Source organism: Sesamum indicum, linkage group LG13, assembly GCF_026168435.1.
Source record: "Sesamum indicum cultivar Baizhima isolate 11 linkage group LG13, ASM2616843v1, whole genome shotgun sequence".
Taxonomy (NCBI): Eukaryota; Viridiplantae; Streptophyta; class Magnoliopsida; order Lamiales; family Pedaliaceae; genus Sesamum; species Sesamum indicum.
Genome location: NC_142669.1, coordinates 9,269,552 through 9,287,439, shown reverse-complemented (window position 1 = coordinate 9,287,439; position 17,888 = coordinate 9,269,552). Strand labels below are relative to the sequence as shown.

General features: G+C 35.0%; 3 protein-coding genes across 6 annotated transcripts; all 3 read left to right on the top strand.

Annotated features, from left to right (window-relative positions):
• Positions 1 to 239: 239 nt before the first annotated feature.
• On the top strand, positions 240 to 3,435 carry LOC148784484 (G-type lectin S-receptor-like serine/threonine-protein kinase At4g27290). Of its 3 annotated transcripts, none has more exons than XR_016063769.1 (7): positions 240 to 1,659; positions 1,739 to 1,876; positions 1,958 to 2,082; positions 2,168 to 2,378; positions 2,477 to 2,714; positions 2,806 to 2,939; positions 3,016 to 3,074. XR_016063769.1 is itself a non-coding variant. In XM_020698786.2 (7 exons), exons 1-7 carry the CDS (start codon positions 372 to 374, stop codon positions 3,322 to 3,324), a joined length of 2,457 nt encoding a protein of 818 aa, XP_020554445.1. In that variant the 5' UTR covers positions 241 to 371; the 3' UTR covers positions 3,325 to 3,435. The 3 variants fall into 3 exon arrangements, 2 of the variants coding, with proteins under 2 accessions (XP_020554445.1, XP_020554440.1); XM_020698786.2 differs by having other exon boundaries at positions 241 to 1,659; positions 1,961 to 2,082; positions 2,789 to 2,939; positions 3,016 to 3,435; XM_020698781.2 differs by having other exon boundaries at positions 242 to 1,659; positions 2,789 to 2,939; positions 3,016 to 3,435.
• Positions 3,436 to 7,040: 3,605 nt separating this feature from the next.
• Positions 7,041 to 10,553, top strand: LOC148784483 (G-type lectin S-receptor-like serine/threonine-protein kinase At4g27290). 2 transcript variants are annotated; one of them, XM_020698779.2, is made up of 7 exons: positions 7,041 to 8,721; positions 8,800 to 8,940; positions 9,067 to 9,191; positions 9,277 to 9,484; positions 9,583 to 9,820; positions 9,895 to 10,045; positions 10,122 to 10,553. In XM_020698779.2, exons 1-7 carry the CDS (start codon positions 7,431 to 7,433, stop codon positions 10,428 to 10,430), a joined length of 2,463 nt encoding a protein of 820 aa, XP_020554438.1. In that variant the 5' UTR covers positions 7,041 to 7,430; the 3' UTR covers positions 10,431 to 10,553. The 2 variants fall into 2 exon arrangements, with proteins under 2 accessions (XP_020554438.1, XP_020554439.1); XM_020698780.2 differs by having other exon boundaries at positions 7,042 to 8,721; positions 8,803 to 8,940.
• A 3,272-nt stretch (positions 10,554 to 13,825) lies between these two features.
• Positions 13,826 to 17,364, top strand: LOC105176777 (G-type lectin S-receptor-like serine/threonine-protein kinase At4g27290). The gene is made up of 7 exons (XM_020698782.2): positions 13,826 to 15,468; positions 15,549 to 15,686; positions 15,813 to 15,937; positions 16,019 to 16,226; positions 16,314 to 16,551; positions 16,626 to 16,776; positions 16,879 to 17,364. The coding sequence occupies exons 1-7, from the start codon at positions 14,178 to 14,180 to the stop codon at positions 17,185 to 17,187; spliced, it is 2,460 nt and encodes an 819-aa protein (XP_020554441.2). The 5' UTR covers positions 13,826 to 14,177; the 3' UTR covers positions 17,188 to 17,364.
• The last annotated feature ends 524 nt before the right edge of the window (positions 17,365 to 17,888 follow it).

The window sequence follows — 17,888 nt, the reverse complement described above, 5'->3', positions numbered from 1 at the left end:
AAATCCTGTTACGTCTTGTGTAACATTTGACATGCCACATATGTTTCTACATGATCGGAATTTAAATGATTTATTTAATTTAACAAGAAATTTAAACACATAACGTGTATAAATTAAATTGAATAACAAATATACTCACTGGGTTCCCCTTTTGGGATTTGACTGAGGCAAAAGTTGCGTCGTTCCATTATTGGACAAAAAGAGTAGTCACATTGACAAATGGTTCAAACGTATTGGATTACTAGTAGCATTTTGAATTCAACCCGTTTTGGCTTTATGTGTTCTTGAAGAGTTTAGGACATGGTAGACAACATTTACAGAGGAGTATATGTCTTATTTATATTCCAGCAGGTTGCGTTTCTGATGTGAAAATGGCTTGTTTCCAGCTGAATACGGTCCTCTGTGCTCTGCTTCTTTCCATCAACTTTCTGAAATTTTGTGTTGGAGTAGATACACTGTTGCCAAACCAAACTATTGTTGTTGGGCAGGCTTTGATTTCTGAGAGCCAAGTTTTTGAGATGGGGTTTTTCTCCCCTGGAAATTCAAGAAACAGGTACTTGGGGATATGGTACAGAAGCACACCGGATGTTGTTGTTTGGGTTGCAAACCGAAACGAGCCCGTCCCTGATTCTGGAGAAGTACTCTTAGCTCTAGCTGGAAATGGAGATCTAGTTATAAGCAGTGCTGGAAGGGTTGTCTGGTCGACGAATTCATCGGGGGTGGCAGCAAGTCCAGTTTTGCAGCTCCTCGATACTGGAAACCTGGTTCTTGTAGACGGGGAAAGTGAAAGTTCAGCACAGGGGTACATATGGCAGAGTTTTGATTATCCAACTGATACCTGGTTACCAGGAATGAAGATGATTGATGATATTGATGCTGGTGTGGAAAAGTATCTGATATCATGGAAAGATTGGGATGATCCTTCCCCAGGAGATTTCATTTTCAGGATCCAGAACCAGGGTTTGCCTGAATTGGTGATGTTTAGAGGAACAATGAAAAGATATCGAACTGGACACTGGAACGGGATTTACTTTAATGGTATTCCACGCTTTCCCGCGATTTTCAAGCCTGAAGTGGTTTTCAGGGGAGAAAGGTTGATATCTATGGTAGAGCCGTATGACAGCTCAATCTTGAAAAGAGTAACATTAGAGAAATCCGGTATAATCTGCCTTTATACTATGAATGCGAGGAAAGATAAGTGGAACCCTGTGTACCCAAGTCCACGAGACCCGTGCGATGAATACAGTCAGTGTGGTCCTTACGGTATCTGCAGAATTGACAGAGCAATAAAATGTGAGTGCTTTAAGGGATTTGCGCCTAAATCCCATCAAGATTGGGACATTCAAGATTGGTCTGACGGATGCAGTAGAGCTAGGCCATTGAATTGTGAGGGCGGAGATGGATTTGTGGAGGTTAGAGGGGTGAAACATCCTGACATGTTGCAGTTTTGGTTAAATTCTAGCATGAGCCTCGACGAATGCAGAGCTATGTGCTTAAGGAATTGTAATTGCACTGCTTATTCTAATCCGTACATAACTAATGGAGGTAGTGGCTGCTTGATATGGTTCGGGGATCTCATCGACACAAGAGACTTTATTGGGACGGATGGTAAGCAAAGCATCTATATCCGTGTATCAAATTCAGAAATTTCAGAAACAGGTAATTCTATGTTCGACCTACAACCTCTATGTTCTTTTCTCTGATTGTATCTTACGCTCATTGATGTTTTCCGTTGTAGAGTTGAGCACTGATTTAGAGAAGAAAAAGGAGAAGAAAAGGCCTATGAAGCTGATACTGATATCAATGGTTTCCGGAGTTGTTGTCTCGGGCTTTATTAATGGAGCTATACTTTTAATGACAAGAAGAAAGAGGCGAGGTACGGTGCTGACCTACTTCTTCAAAATTTGTGAAACATTAACATTTTTCCCTTGTCTTATATATTAATATGTTTATACAGCAGCACAAAAGAAAAATGAGGATCTGGAATTACCTGTATTCAAGTGGACAACGATTCTGGCAGCAACAAACAACTTCTCCAAGGAAAACGTAATTGGAGAAGGAGGTTTTGGCCCTGTTTACAGGGTAAAGTGTTGCTTTGTAGTGTATAACATAATTAAACAACAGTATTACTATGACATCCGACTCTTACATTAACATTAATAAGCAGGGCAACTTGTCAGCAGAAGAAGAAATAGCCGTGAAACGGTTGTCAAGAACTTCAGGACAAGGTCTTGAAGAGTTCAAAACTGAAGTCATCCTGATTGCCAAACTTCAACATAGAAACCTCATCAGACTTTTGGGATGTTGCATTGAAGGAGAGGAAAGGGTGCTAGTCTACGAGTACCTGCCGAATAAAAGCCTGGATTGTTTTGTTTTTGGTACGAGCTAAGAAATCCTTCATCCTGTCATTCTTCTTGTAAAATCCCTTTATTTCCTTCCGCCAAATGTCTGATCACACGGTACCAATGACTTGCAGATCAGATTCGAAGGACACTTTTGACATGGCCCAAGCGCTTCGACATAATCGTGGGCATTGCAAGGGGACTGCTCTATCTCCATCGCGATTCCAGATTAAAGATCATCCATCGGGATCTCAAAACAAGCAACATATTACTAGATGGAAATTTAAATCCAAAAATTTCAGATTTCGGCCTGGCAAGAACTTTTGGAGAGAATCAAGCTACTGCTAGAACAAAAAGAGTTGTTGGGACATAGTAAGCTTTCTCCTAACTTAATAAAGAATTTCTCCGTCTTCCGTAAGGACCACATGACCAATAATTTTATGCAGCGGCTACATGGCTCCAGAATACGCAATGAACGGGAAATTCTCAGTGAAGTCCGACATATTTAGCATGGGAGTAGTTTTATTAGAGATTGTGACTGGTAAAAAGAATAGGGGCTTTGACCACTGCGCTCATTGTCATAGCCTCTTGGAACATGTAAGTTTCTTCATGGTTAATTTGTACTATGTTTCAGCTGAGTTAATGTGTAACCTGGTGGTAATATTCGTAACAGGCATGGTTGCTGTGGAAAGAAAACAAGACTCTGGAGCTAATGGATGAATGTTTGAAAGATACATTTGTGGAATCGGAGGTGAGGAGATGTGTGCAAGTCGGCTTATTATGCGTTCAGAAATATGCGGAAGACAGGCCAGTAATGCCATCTGTGCTCTTTATGTTAGGAACTGAAGGAGCAGTTTTGCCTGAACCCAAAGAACCTGGATTTTTGATAGAAAGGAGTTCAAGCACTGTGAGAAGTTGTACAGCAGCAAGTACCAACTATGAGAAAGAAACAATGTCCATCACTGACTTGGAGGCCAGATGAAGATTAGGTCTCACACATAATAGATTGTAGGGATAATTATACTCTACTTGAAATTTGATGTAATTACATGTAAATTCCTATAATATGAAAAATTTCATTTAGTACTCGTGAGATTTGGTTCCATTTAACGAATAAATCTTTTCGTTAGTCAAAATTTATCAAATTTACTGATATTAGTAACAAAAAGGGATAAAAATCTATATTTAACCCTCAATTGACTTATTATTAATTTACTGCAAAAGAGAGAAGCGTAATTATTCCTTTTTTCTATGCAAGCATGGTTTAATTGTTATATTTTTATATTTGAAGAAATATATATGTTTGTAAGATTCCTTCTTCTTTTTTAAATATAATTGAGATAGGAATTACTTGTAAAGTTGGATAGACAAAAAGTACGTTTTTTAAATTTTGTTTCTTTGATCATGTTAATTTTTCTTATTTAGAAATAATTGATTTGGTCATTTGTTAAATGTTCACTTAATTATGATATAATTAGTTGCCTTGTATTAATTACTATGAAGTTGTCTTATAAATTTTATATTATTTTCAGAAGGTGTTTGCAATGTATATTAATACTGAAAATATGTCGATTCGCGTATTTAAGTGAAGCCCGTCTACAAGTCATTTTCTTGATTGAATCATGTACGTTTCTTTTTCTTTATCTTGAAAATCATTTCACGAACATTTTCAAGATTATTTCATGAATATTTTCAAGATCATCCGATGAACATCTTCAAGATCATACACATTGGATCATGCTCTAACAGTTCTGTAAACCTACGAACACTTCTTGCTCGCCTTAGTAGATTATTGTGAGAGTAACTCATTTGTTGACACACCTTAAATTCAAGGAGTTTTCGATGATCCTCAAAAAAAAAAAAAAAAAATGGAGAAAAGCATAGAGAGAATATTTGGAGGGAATCGTGTTGTGATCAACTCACTTGTACTTTTCTTGTATTATTTGATTACAATCGTGTACACTATTTATGTGTGTTAATTCATTTTTACACTTCACCATCTAAACTTTTTTTCTTTAAACTTACCAGATAAACCATGCAAAGTTTGCAACTTACCATCTATCTCCATTTTTTGGTGAACTTTTATACCGGAAAACGGAGTTAGATGGTAAGTTACAAAATTCACATAATTTATATGACAAGTTGAAAAAAATGATGATAACGTATAAAAACAATCATAATGCATGTGAAAATATTTTTACCGGTTTATTTATATAGAATATAAATTAATAGCCCCATAATAATAATTTTTCTATCTAGCCTCTTTTATTGCATTTAACTACTATATAAACTACTTTTATACCCCTACCAGTTTTAGAATGATGCCAAGGGTTTCTTGATTAGCAAATAATATAAGAAAGCTTGAATGAAGGACAAAATTAAAAAAAAATATTTAATATTTATCAAAACCCTCATAAACTATTTTTTTTTTTGAAAAAAACCCATTGAAAAGCAAAAAAAAAAGACTTTGAATTTTCTGCTTTGGTAGATCTTTCCTTTAAAATCTGACCTAATCCATTATGTCCTTTGTTTAATATCCATAGAGAGTTCCCTCGTCATCATAAACAAATTAAATTTACACAGTGAGAATTTTTTTATGTAAGAGCGAAGATCAATTCCTCGATACAGTAGAATACATACATATATTTGATGGGGTTCAAATTCATGATCTTTAAGATAATGGAGTCTCAACTTCGCTAATTAAATTAGGCCTCATTGGCTACACAGTGAGATCTAATCACATAAAATACTGAGTTTTCAAAAAATTATAAATAGATACTTTATAATTATAATTGTAATTACAAGTACATCTTCTATTCAGTCATGAAATTTCACACAAACATCCCTTGAATTACGTTACACCAGTACCCTATGTATCAGGGAGTGTACCTGTGTACGTAATTTTACAAAACCAAGCGGTATTTATATAATGAAGTCTAATATGAAGGATGTGTCGATATAATGTACTTTGAATTCTGCCTACATGCTAAATAGCATTAATTTGAACGACGAATCTCGTTCATATTAGAAAAAATAAAAGAAATAAAGTGTGTAGAAAGAGAAAGCGATGATTATTAGTAAAATAGAACGAGAGTGATAGAAAGCTTTGACAAGTGAAGGGTGTTGGAAGAAGAGGGCTCATCCTAATCTAGGAAGAAGCTTCCTTGACTTTCACATATTAGCCATCTCCGTGAGTTGCTGCAATTCTTTTCTTTAAGAGTTAACTACTTTTTAACCGTTTGTTTTTCAAGAATAGTTTTATGGAAGTCTATTTTTATATGAAACTTTCTTAAAAGATATCGAAATATTGAAAGAGTTTTCCGAAAGTAATGCATTTCTAAGTCAATTAATCCATTGACTGCTAGATTTTCTGCTACAAAACTTGTTACGTCCTCTGTAAATATATAACGTGTACAAATTAAATTGAATTAAATTACAAATATAATTAATTTTGTAACAGAAATTCGACTGGAAGTTGTTGAGAGCCAAAAAGATTTCTATAAAATGGAAAAAAAAATTTACATTTCATCATTCTAATTATGTCGATTTATCATCTCAACTTTACTAAATTTGTATTTTGTCATATATAATTGATTTTCGGTCAAATTTTCTTCTGGAAAAATATCACATGAAATGCACATGTGATATTAAACGGTAATGTAGTGATATTTTTCCAGCTTGTGCACTGCATTTGATGTTTTTCAACTAGAAAAAATTGATTGAAATATGATCATATATGACAAGTATAAATTTTACAAAATTAAGATAATAAATTGACAAAAAAATATTTAATTAACAAAATATAAAAATGAGTGATATAACTTAGCTAATGTAGAATAAGTCTAGTTTCTCATTTGGGTGCCCATTGGGATTTGACTGAAGGAAAAGTTTTAGAGTTGTCATTTTCTATTACGAATGAATGAGTTGTTGTGGCGTTCCTCTATTGGACAGGCTGAGCAATCACATGGAGAAACAGTTCTAACTTCAAAGATATGGTATTATGAGTAGATCTAGCAAATTAAGTCCAATTATTAAAGCCCCAATACAATGGCCTTAGTGTTCAAGAATAGAAGTTTCAATCAACATCTCACCATTCTATATCACAGGTATTTTTAAGAATTTGATTAGATTTGACGCTTGATCCTTGAATCAGAAGTATTAGTATATCTAATTTCAATTAAAATATTTTCATTGAAATTAGGGGTATTTCATTACTGATTGGTTCTTTGTTGATACCCGTTGTCCTATTTGAGTTTTTTATGTGTTGTTTATATGATTGTACCTATATGAATTCCTTGAAGGTTACTCGTTCATATGGTTGACGTTGTGGCCAATATTTGTCTGGATACCTTCTGGTTTTGCCACTTCTGTTGTTCTCGTTTATCTAGTTGCTTGCTGATATATATTTTGTAGGTCTTATGAACCCCTTGCATAGGTTCAACGGCTGCCAGCCATACAGACATGATCTCCACGCTAATACTAATGTTCATTTATTTATCCTTTTGGAACATTACACACATTCTGGCTTGGCTTTTTTTACAAATTTTTTTGCAGGTGTTGTGGGATCCACGATATGGTGGGATAACAAAAACCTTTTTGACTCGCCATAATTTTTCTAGTACACCTGTTCGTGTCTTTTGTTATAAGGGAGTAGTACTCATTGTTTATGACTTTGCTAAAAATTTTAGGAAGATAGCTCTCCCCGCTGTAATTATTTTTGTGCAATTTAATATAGGAGGACTGGGAACTCCGAAAAGCTCACCACCTCTATGTGGTTTTTGTTAAAAAAAGAAAAAAAAGTACAAGCATAGAAGGGAAATAAACCTGGAGGGATATGAACAAGTTGATCAACACCGCTAACATTAAAAATTCTAACATGTTCAAATGCTGGGGAGGGGGGTCAAAGTTTTTCTTCTCTTCTTTACATTCTCCTGCCAGTAAACTTCCATGAACTTTAACATGTAGCCTTTATATTGAACCCCTTTTGTCTTTATGTGTTCTTGAAGAACTTATGACAGGGTAGAAAACATATACAGAGCAGTATATGTCTAATTTACAATCCAGCAGGTTCCGTTTTCTGATGTGAAAATGGCTCTTTTCCAGCTAAATACAGTCCTTTGTGCTCTGCTTCTTTCCAGCAATTTTCTGGAATTCTGTGTTGGAGGAGATACACTTTTGCCAAACCAAACTATTGTTGTTGGGCAGACTTTGATTTCTGAGAACCAAGTTTTTGAGATGGGGTTTTTCTCCCCTGGAAAATCAAGAAACAGGTACTTGGGGATATGGTACAAAAGCACACCGGATATTGTTGTTTGGGTTGCAAACCGAAACGAACCCATCCCTGATTCAGAAGAAGTGCTCTTAGCCATAGCTGCAAACCGAACTTTAGTTATAAGCAGAGCTGGAAGGGTTATCTGGTGGATGAATGCATCAGGGGTGGCAGCAAACCCAGTTTTGCAGCTCCTGGATACTGGAAACCTGGTTCTTGTAGACAGGAAAAATGAAAGTTCACCACAGGACTGCATATGGCAGAGTTTCGATTATCCAACTGACACCTGGCTACCAGGAATGAAGATGATTGCTGATATTGATGCTGGAGAGGAAAAGTATATGATATCATGGAAAGATTTGGATGATCCTTCCTATGGAGATTACGTTTTCAGGATTGAAAACCACGGCCTATCTCAGACGGTGATTCTCAGAGGGACAAAGAAAAGGTTTCGAGCTGGACATTGGAACGGGATTTACTTTGGAGGTACACCACCCTTTCCCAATCCGATTTTCAACCCTGAGATGATTTTCAAAGGAGAAAAGTTGATATCTATGTTGGAGCCTTATGACAGCTCGATTTTCAAAAGAGTGACAGTAGACAAATCTGGTATGCTCTACCTTTATATTATGAATGCGAGAAAAGATAAGTGGAACATTGCTAGCGTTTATCCACGAGACCCATGTGATGAGTACAGCCCGTGTGGTCCTTATGGTATCTGCAGAATTGACAGAGCAATAAGATGTGAGTGCTTTACGGGATTCGCCCCTAAATCCCAACAAGATTGGGACCTTCAAGATTGGTCCAATGGGTGCATTAGAATTAGGCCGTTGAATTGCCAGAGAGGAGATCGTTTTGTGGAGGTTAGAGGGGTAAAATATCCTGATATTTTGCAATTTTGGTTAAATTCTAGCATGAGCCTCAGCGAATGCAAAGCTGAGTGCTTAAAGAACTGTAATTGCACGGCATATGCTAATCCGTACATAACAAGTGGAGGCAGTGGTTGCTTGTTATGGTTTGGGGATCTCATCGATACAAGAGACGTTAACGAGGCAGATAGTAAGCAAAACATCTATATCCGTGTATCAGCTTTAGAAGTTTCAGAAACAGGTAACTCTATGCCTGACCTACAACCTTTACGTTCTTTTCTTTTCCTATAGTAATTAACTTGTTCGTGTTTTACCGTAGTAGAGTTGAGCACTGATTTAGATAAGGAAAAGGAGAAGAAAAGGCCTATCAAGCTGATACTGATATCAATGGTTTCCGGAGTTCTTGTCTCAGGCATTTTTAATGGAGGTATACTTTTAATGACAAGAAGAAAGATGCGAGGTACCGTGTTGATCGACTTCTTCAAAATCTGTGGAACATTTGAAAACATGCACTGAATCAGCATAGGCAATGCTGGTTTTTTTTTAACATTTTTCCCTGTTCTTATGTATAAATATGTTTATACAGCTACGCAAAAGAAAAATGAGGATCTCGAATTACCTTTATTCAAGTGGACAACGATTCTGGCAGCAACAAACAACTTCTCCAAGGAAAACGTAATTGGAGAAGGAGGTTTTGGCCCTGTTTACAGGGTAAAGTGTTGCTTTGTGGTGTCTAACATAATTAAACAACAGTATTACTATGACATCTGACTCTTACACTAACATGAATAAGCAGGGAAACTTCTCAGCAGAAGAAATAGCTGTTAAAAGATTGTCAAGAACTTCAGGACAAGGTCTTGAAGAGTTCAAAACTGAAGTCATCCTGATTGCCAAACTTCAACATAGAAACCTCATCAGACTTTTGGGATGTTGCATTGAAGGAGAGGAAAGGGTGCTAGTCTACGAGTACCTGCCGAATAAAAGCCTGGATTGTTTTGTTTTTGGTACGAGCTATGAAATCCTTCATCTTGTCATTCTTCTTGTAAAATCCCTTTATTTCCTTCCGCCAAATGTCTGATCACACGGTACCAATGACTTGCAGATCAGATTCGAAGGACACTTTTGACATGGCCCAAGCGCTTCGACATAATCGTGGGCATTGCAAGGGGACTGCTCTATCTCCATCGCGATTCCAGATTAAAGATCATCCATCGGGATCTCAAAACAAGCAACATATTACTAGATGGAAATTTAAATCCAAAAATTTCAGATTTCGGCCTGGCAAGAACTTTTGGAGAGAATCAAGCTACTGCTAGAACAAAAAGAGTTGTTGGGACATAGTAAGCTTTCTCCTAACTTAATAAAGAATTTCTCCGTCTTCCGTAAGGACCACATGACCAATAATTTTATGCAGCGGCTACATGGCTCCAGAATACGCAATGAACGGGAAATTCTCAGTGAAGTCCGACATATTTAGCATGGGAGTAGTTTTATTAGAGATTGTGACTGGTAAAAAGAATAGGGGGTTTGACCACTGCGCTCATTGTCATAGCCTCTTGGAACATGTAAGTTTCTTCATGGTTAATTTGTACTATGTTTCAGCTGAGTTAATGTGTAACCTGGTGGTAATATTCGTAACAGGCATGGTTGCTGTGGAAAGAAAACAAGACTCTGGAGCTAATGGATGAATGTTTGAAAGATACATTTGTGGAATCGGAGGTGAGGAGATGTGTGCAAGTCGGCTTATTATGCGTTCAGAAATATGCGGAAGACAGGCCAGTAATGCCATCTGTGCTCTTTATGTTAGGAACTGAAGGAGCAGTTTTGCCTGAACCCAAAGAACCTGGATTTTTGATAGAAAGGAGTTCAAGCACTGTGAGAAGTTGTACAGCAGCAAGTACCAACTATGAGAAAGAAACAATGTCCATCACTGACTTGGAGGCCAGATGAAGATTAGGTCTCATACATAATAGATTGTAGGGATGATTATACTCTACTTGAAATTTGATGTAATTACATGTAAATTCCTATAATATGAAAAATTTTATTGAGTACTCGTGAGATTTGGTTCCATTTAACGAATAAATCTTTTTGTTAGTCAAAATTCATCAAATTTGCTAATATTAGTAACAAAAAGGGATAAAAATCTATATTTAACCCTCGATTGACTTATTATTAATTTACGCAGAAGAGAGAAGCGTCATTATTCCTTTTTTCTATGCAAGCATGGTTTAATTGTTATATTTTTATATTTGAAGAAATATATCACTATATTTGTTTTCATTTTCATGTTATTTATAAAACAAGTTAAAACATACCCAATGTTTGTCATCATTCAGAAATACCTTATCTAGGTGTTTTAAACTGTTTTAACATAAATACATATATATATACACACATACATATACATAAATATATATAAAACAGACATGATTTGACAATGAATAGTAATTTTTGTCTCCCAAAACACAACATTAAACATACAATAATTATTTTAAATTATCTCCAAAAACAAATCTAAACATACATACTATCTCTAACATACACTTATTTATTTTTATTTTTCTCTCTTTATCTCTACAAAACATAATAAAACATTTAGAAAACGAATCCAAACATTATGTACATGTTTGTAAGATTCCTTTTTCTTTTTTAAATATATTTGAGGTAGGAATTACTTGTAAAGATGGATAGACAAAATGTATGTTTTTAAATTTTGTTTCTTTCATCATGTTCATTTTTCTTATTTAGAAATAATTGATTTGGTCATTTATTAAATGTTCACTTAATTATGATATAATTAGTTGCCTTATATTAATTACTACGAAGTTGTCTTATAAATTTTATATTATTTTCAGAAGATGTTTGCAATGTATATTAATACTGAATATATACCAGCAAAAATATGTCGATTCATGTATTTAAGTGAAGTCCATCTACAAGCCATTTTCTTGATTGAATCATGTACATTTCTTTTTCTTCGTCTTGAAAATCATTTCACGAATATTTTCAACATTATTTCATGAGCATTTTCAAGATCATCCGATAAACATCTTCAAGATCACACACATTGGATCTTACTCTAACAATTGTGTAAACCTACAAACACTCCTTGCTCGCCTTGGTAGATTATTGTCAGAGTAATTCATTCGTTTACACACCTTAAATTCATGGAGTTTTTGATGATCCTCCAAAAAAAAAAAAAGGAACATGGAGAAAAACATAGAAAGAATATTTGGAAGAGAATCGTGTCGTAATCAACTGACTTGTGCTTGCACTTGTATTATTTGATTACAACTGTGTACACTATTTATGTGTGTGTGAATTCATTTTTACACTTTAACATCTAAATTTTTTTTTTCTTTGAACTTACCAGATAAACTATGCAAAGTTTGCAACTTACTATCTATCTCCATTTTTTGGTGAACTTTTATACCGAAAAACGGAGTTAGATGATAAGTTACAAAATTCACATAATTTATATGATAAGTTGAAAAAAATGATGATAACGCATAAAAACAATCATAATTCATATGAAAATATTTTTACCGTTTTATTTATATAGAATATAAATTAATAGCCCCATAATAATAATTTTTCTATCTAACCTCTTTTATTGCATTTAACTACTTTCATCTATATATAAACTACTTTTATACCCCTACCAGTTTTAGAATGATGTCAAGGGTTTCTTGATTAGCAAATAATATAAGAAAGCTTGAATGAAGGACAAAATTAAAAAAAATTATTTAATATTTTTATCTTTAATATTTATCAAAACCCTCATAAACTATTTTTTTTTTTGAAAAAAACCCATTGAAGAAAAAAAAAGAGTTTGAATTTTCTGCTTTGGTAGATCTTTCCTTTAAAATCTGACCTAATCCATTATGTCCTTTGTTTAATATCCATAGAGAGTTCCCTCTTCATCATAAACAAATTAAATTTACACAGTGTGAATTTTTTTTTATGTAAGAGCCAAGATCAATTCCTCGATACAGCAGAGTACATACATGTATTTGATGGGGTTCAAATTCATGATATTTAAGATAATGGAGTCTCAACTTTGCCAATTAAATTAGGCCTCATTGGCTACACAGTGAGATCTAATCACATAAATATTGAGTTTTCAAAAAATTATAAATAGATACTTTATAATTATAATTGTAATTACAAGTACATCTTCTATTCAACCATGAAATTTCACACAAACGTCCCTTGAATTACGTTACACCAGTACCTTATGTATCAGGGAGTGTACCTGTGTACGTAATTTTACAAAACCAAAAGGCATTCATATAATGAGGCCTAATATGAAGAATGTGTCGATATAATATACTTTGAATTCTGCTTGCATGCCAAATAGCATTAATTTGAATGATGAATCTCGTTCATATTAGAAAAAATAAAAGATATAAAGTGTGTAGAAAGAGAGCGATGATTATTAGTAAAATAGAACAAGAGTGATAGAAAGCTTTGACATGTGAAGGGTGTTGGAAGAAGAGGGCAAAGAAGCTTCCTTGACTTTCACATATTAGCCATCTCCGTGAGTTGCTGCAATTCTTTTCTTTAAGATTTGACTACTTTTTAACCCTTTGTTTTTCCAGAATAGTTTTATCGAAGTCTGTTTTTATATGAAACTTTCTTAAAAGATATCGAAATATTGAAAGGGTTTTCCGAAAGTAATGCATTTCTAATTCAATTAATCCATCTCACTGCTGGATTTTCTACTACAAAACTTGTTACGTCATCTGTATAACGTGTATAAATTAAATTAAATTACAAATATAATCAATTTTGTAATAGAAATTCGATTGGAAGTTGCTGAGAGCCAAAAAGAGCAAAATTTCTTCTTTAAAATTGGAAAAGAAAAAAAAAATTACATTTCGTCATTCTAATTATGCCGTTTTTACACTTTGCTATTTTTTTTTATTTTTATGCGAATTTATCATCTCAACTTTATTAAATTTGTATTGTGCCATATATGACCAATTTTTGATCGATTTTTCTGTGGGAAAAATATCACATGAAATGCACATGTGATATTTAATGATAATGTAATGATGTTTTTCCAACTTGTGCACTGAATTTGATGTTTTTCAACTAGAAAAATTGACTGAAAAACGACAATATATGACAAGCACAAATTTTAAAAAATTAAAATAATAAATTTGACAAAAAGTATTTAATTAACAAAATATAAAAATGAATGATGTAACTTAGCTAATGTAGAATAAGTCTAGTTTCTCATTTGGGTGCCCACTGGGATTTGACTGAAGGAAAAGTCTCAGAGTTGTGTTTTTCTATTACGAATGAAATGAATTGTTGTGGCGTTCCTCTATTGGATAGGCTGAGAAATTTCATGGAGCAACAGTTCTAACTTCAAAGATATGGTATTATGAGTAGATCTAGCAAATTAAGTCCAATGTTAGAGTACAAGAATAGTAGGGAAATAAACCTGGTGGCTATGAAGCTACCATTAAAATTCTAACATGTTCAAACGCTGGGGGGGGGACAAAGTTTTTCTTCTCTTCTTTATCTCCTGCCAGTAAACTTCCATGAACTTTAACAGGTAGCATTTTATATTGAACCCCTTTTCTCTTCACGTGTTCTTGAAGAATTTATGACAGGGTAGAAAACATTGACAGAGCAGTATATGTCTAATTTACAATCCAGCGGTTTCCGTTTTCTGATGTGAAAATGGCTCTTTTCCAGCTAAATACAGTCCTTTGTGCTCTGCTTTTTTCCAGCAATTTTCTGGAATTCTGTGTTGGAGCCGATACACTTTTGCCAAACCAAACTATTGTTGTTGGGCAGACTTTGATTTCTGAGAACCAAGTTTTTGAGATGGGGTTTTTCTCCCCTGGAAAATCAAGAAACAGGTACTTGGGGATATGGTACAAAAGCACACCGGATATTGTTGTTTGGGTTGCAAACCGAAACGAACCCATCCCTGATTCAGAAGAAGTGCTCTTAGCCATAGCTGCAAACCGAACTTTAGTTATAAGCAGAGCTGGAAGGGTTATCTGGTGGATGAATGCATCAGGGGTGGCAGCAAACCCAGTTTTGCAGCTCCTGGATACTGGAAACCTGGTTCTTGTAGACAGGAAAAATGAAAGTTCACAGCAGGACTGCATATGGCAGAGTTTCGATTATCCAACTGACACCTGGCTACCAGGAATGAAGATGATTGCTGATATTGATGCTGTAGAGGAGAAGTACATGATATCGTGGAAAGATTTGGATGATCCTTCCTACGGAGATTACTTTTTCAGGATTGAAAACCACGGCCTATCTCAGACGGTGATTCTCAGAGGGACAAAGAAAAGGTTTCGAGCTGGACATTGGAACGGGCTTTACTTTGGAGGTACACCACCCTTTCCCAATCCCATTTTCTACCCTGAGATGATTTTCAAGGGAGAAAAGTTGATATCTATGGTAGAGCCTTATGACAGCTCAATTTTCAAAAGAGTAAAATTAGAGAAATCTGGTATAACCATCCTTTATGTTATGAATGCGAGAAAAGATAAGTGGAACATTGCTAGCGTTTATCCACGAGATCCATGTGATGAGTACAGCGAGTGTGGTCCTTATGGTATCTGCAGAATTGACAGAGCAATAAGATGTGAGTGCTTTACGGGATTCGCCCCTAAATCCCAACAAGATTGGGACCTTCAAGATTGGTCCAATGGGTGCATTAGAATTAGGCCGTTGAATTGCCAGAGTGGAGATGGTTTTGTAGAGGTTAGAGGGGTAAAATATCCTGATATGTTGCAATTTTGGTTAAATTCTAGCATGAGCCTCAGCGAATGCAAAGCTGAGTGCTTAAGGAACTGTAATTGCACAGCATATGCTAATCCGTACATAACAAGTGGAGGCAGTGGTTGCTTGTTATGGTTTGGGGATCTCATTGATACAAGAGACTTTAATGAGGCAGATAGTAAGCAAAACATCTATATCCGTGTATCAGCTTTAGAACTTTCAGAAACAGGTAACTCTATGCCTGACCTACAACCTTTACGTTCTTTTCTTTTCCTATAGTAATTAACTTGTTCGTGTTTTACGTTGTAGAGTTGAGCACTGATTTAGATAAGGAAAAGGAGAAGAAAAGGCCTATCAAGCTCATACTGATATCAATGGTTTCCGGAGTTCTTGTTTCAGGCATTTTTAATGGAGGTATACTTTTAATGACAAGAAGAAAGATGCGAGGTACGGTGCTGATCGACTTCTTCAAAATCTGTGGAACATTTGAAAACATGCACTGAATCAGCATAGGCAATGATGGTTTTTTTTTAACATTTTTCCCTGTTCTTATGTATAAATATGTTTATACAGCTACGCAAAAGAAAAATGAGGATCTCGAATTACCTTTATTCAAGTGGACAACCATTGTGGCTGCAACAAACAACTTCTCCAGGGAAAACATGATTGGAGAAGGAGGTTTTGGTCCTGTTTACAGGGTAAGATATTGCTTTAGAGTGCATAACATAACAAAAGCATTTGTTTGATAAACTGACTCTTACACTAACATGAATAAGCAGGGCAACTTCTCAGCAGAAGAAATAGCTGTTAAAAGATTGTCAAGTACTTCAGGACAAGGTCTTGAAGAGTTCAAAAATGAAGTCATCCTGATTGCCAAACTTCAACATAGAAACCTCGTCAGACTTTTGGGATGCTGCATTGAATGCGAAGAAAGGATGCTAATCTATGAATACCTGCCGAATAAAAGCTTGGATTGTTTTGTTTTTGGTACGGCCTATGAAATCCTTCATCTTGTCATTTTTCTTCTGAACACCCCTAATTTCCCTGTGCCACATGTCTACCAATGATGTGCAGATCAAAATCGAAGGACACTTTTGACATGGCCTAGGCGCTTCAACATAATCATGGGAATTGCAAGGGGACTGCTATATCTCCACCACGATTCCAGATTAAAGATCATCCATCGGGACCTCAAAACCAGCAACATATTACTGGATGGAAATTTAAATCCAAAAATTTCAGATTTCGGCCTGGCAAGAATTTTCGGAGAGAATCAATCTACTGCTAGAACAAAAAGAGTTGTTGGGACATAGTATGCTTTCTTCTAACTTAACAAAGAATTACTCCATCTTCCTTAAGGACCTCATAACCAATAATTTTATGCAGCGGCTACATGGCTCCAGAATACGCAATGAACGGGAGATTCTCAGTGAAGTCCGACATATTTAGCATGGGAGTAGTTTTATTAGAGATTGTGACTGGTAAAAAGAATAGGGGCTTTAACCACTGCACTCATTGTCATAGCCTCTTGCAACATGTAAGTTTCTTCATGGTTATAAATTAATTTGTACTATGTTTCAGCTGATACTGATGGGAAGTGTTGCTCAACATAAAAAGAAACTGACTTAATGTTTGGCAGGCATGGCTGCTGTGGAACGAAAACAAGATTCTTGAGCTCATGGATGAATGTTTGAGCGATACATTTGTGGAATCTGAAGTGAAGAGATGTGTGCAAGTCGGCTTATTATGCGTTCAGAAATGTGCGGAAGACAGGCCAGTAATGTCATCTGTGCTTTTTATGTTAGGAACTGAGGGAGCAATTTTGCCTGAACCTAAAGAGCCTGGATTCTTCATGGAAGGGTGTTCCGCCTCTGCAAGAAGTTGTACGTCGGGTGGTACTAAGTATGAGAAACACACAATGTCCATCACTGATTTGGAGGCCAGATGAAGATCAGCTCTCACCATAATACAAATTTTTTGGGTTAAATATGATTTACCCCATGTGTGAATCAAAAAGTGCAAAAAAGCTCATGTGAAAAAATAGATTGCAATAAATTATATTTAATCCCAAAATTTTCATTTCTTGGGGAAAAAAATTTGCTGTGATAATTTTACCTTCCTTGTTTTAATATAAGATCTCAATATATAATGAAAACTTCTGGGTAAAAGTGATTTAAGTACAATAGAGCAAAAATTTACTATTACCTATAGTTTAATAGTTAGGAACTCAAAGTTGTGGTAAATAACTATTATTAATTATGATCGATATAAAAAAAATTATTTATTCACCATGTCAAAAGTATTTTTCGTAACTCTTAACCACGGCAAATGTTTTAGCCATAGTTCAAAAATATCGGCCAACATGTGTTGCATGGCCATAATCAATAACTATTTATTTTTAACCGTAGAAATTCACTATGATGAAATATTATATGTCTTCTAGTGGTAGAATTGGTAAAATTTTCATTTTATTAATGTACAAATTGATTTAACTAAACATATATGTAGTATCTATTGTGAGGTTCTATAATTATGCTAGTCATTTTACTGTAATGTGCATTAAATATATTTTAAGTTTTTTTTTTGTCGGTTATAATATTAATATTTACCTTCTTTTTGATGTCTCCCTTTGAAATAGTATTGTATATA

What these genes read in the sequence shown, in the direction of transcription:
- LOC148784484 (XM_020698781.2), top strand. Translation starts at nt 372, where the DNA reads ATGGCTTGTTTCCAGCTGAATACGGTCCTCTGTGCTCTGCTTCTTTCC. An exon ending in CCTGGATTGTTTTGTTTTTG is followed by an intron (nt 2,379 to 2,476) that starts GTACGAGCTAAG and finishes AATGACTTGCAG; the next exon opens with ATCAGATTCGAAGGACACTT. An exon ending in AAAAGAGTTGTTGGGACATA is followed by an intron (nt 2,715 to 2,788) that starts GTAAGCTTTCTC and finishes AATTTTATGCAG; the next exon opens with CGGCTACATGGCTCCAGAAT.
- LOC148784483 (XM_020698779.2), top strand. Translation starts at nt 7,431, where the DNA reads ATGGCTCTTTTCCAGCTAAATACAGTCCTTTGTGCTCTGCTTCTTTCC. An exon ending in GACAAGAAGAAAGATGCGAG is followed by an intron (nt 8,941 to 9,066) that starts GTACCGTGTTGA and finishes ATGTTTATACAG; the next exon opens with CTACGCAAAAGAAAAATGAG. An exon ending in GTCATAGCCTCTTGGAACAT is followed by an intron (nt 10,046 to 10,121) that starts GTAAGTTTCTTC and finishes TATTCGTAACAG; the next exon opens with GCATGGTTGCTGTGGAAAGA.
- LOC105176777 (XM_020698782.2), top strand. Translation starts at nt 14,178, where the DNA reads ATGGCTCTTTTCCAGCTAAATACAGTCCTTTGTGCTCTGCTTTTTTCC. An exon ending in GACAAGAAGAAAGATGCGAG is followed by an intron (nt 15,687 to 15,812) that starts GTACGGTGCTGA and finishes ATGTTTATACAG; the next exon opens with CTACGCAAAAGAAAAATGAG. An exon ending in CTTGGATTGTTTTGTTTTTG is followed by an intron (nt 16,227 to 16,313) that starts GTACGGCCTATG and finishes AATGATGTGCAG; the next exon opens with ATCAAAATCGAAGGACACTT.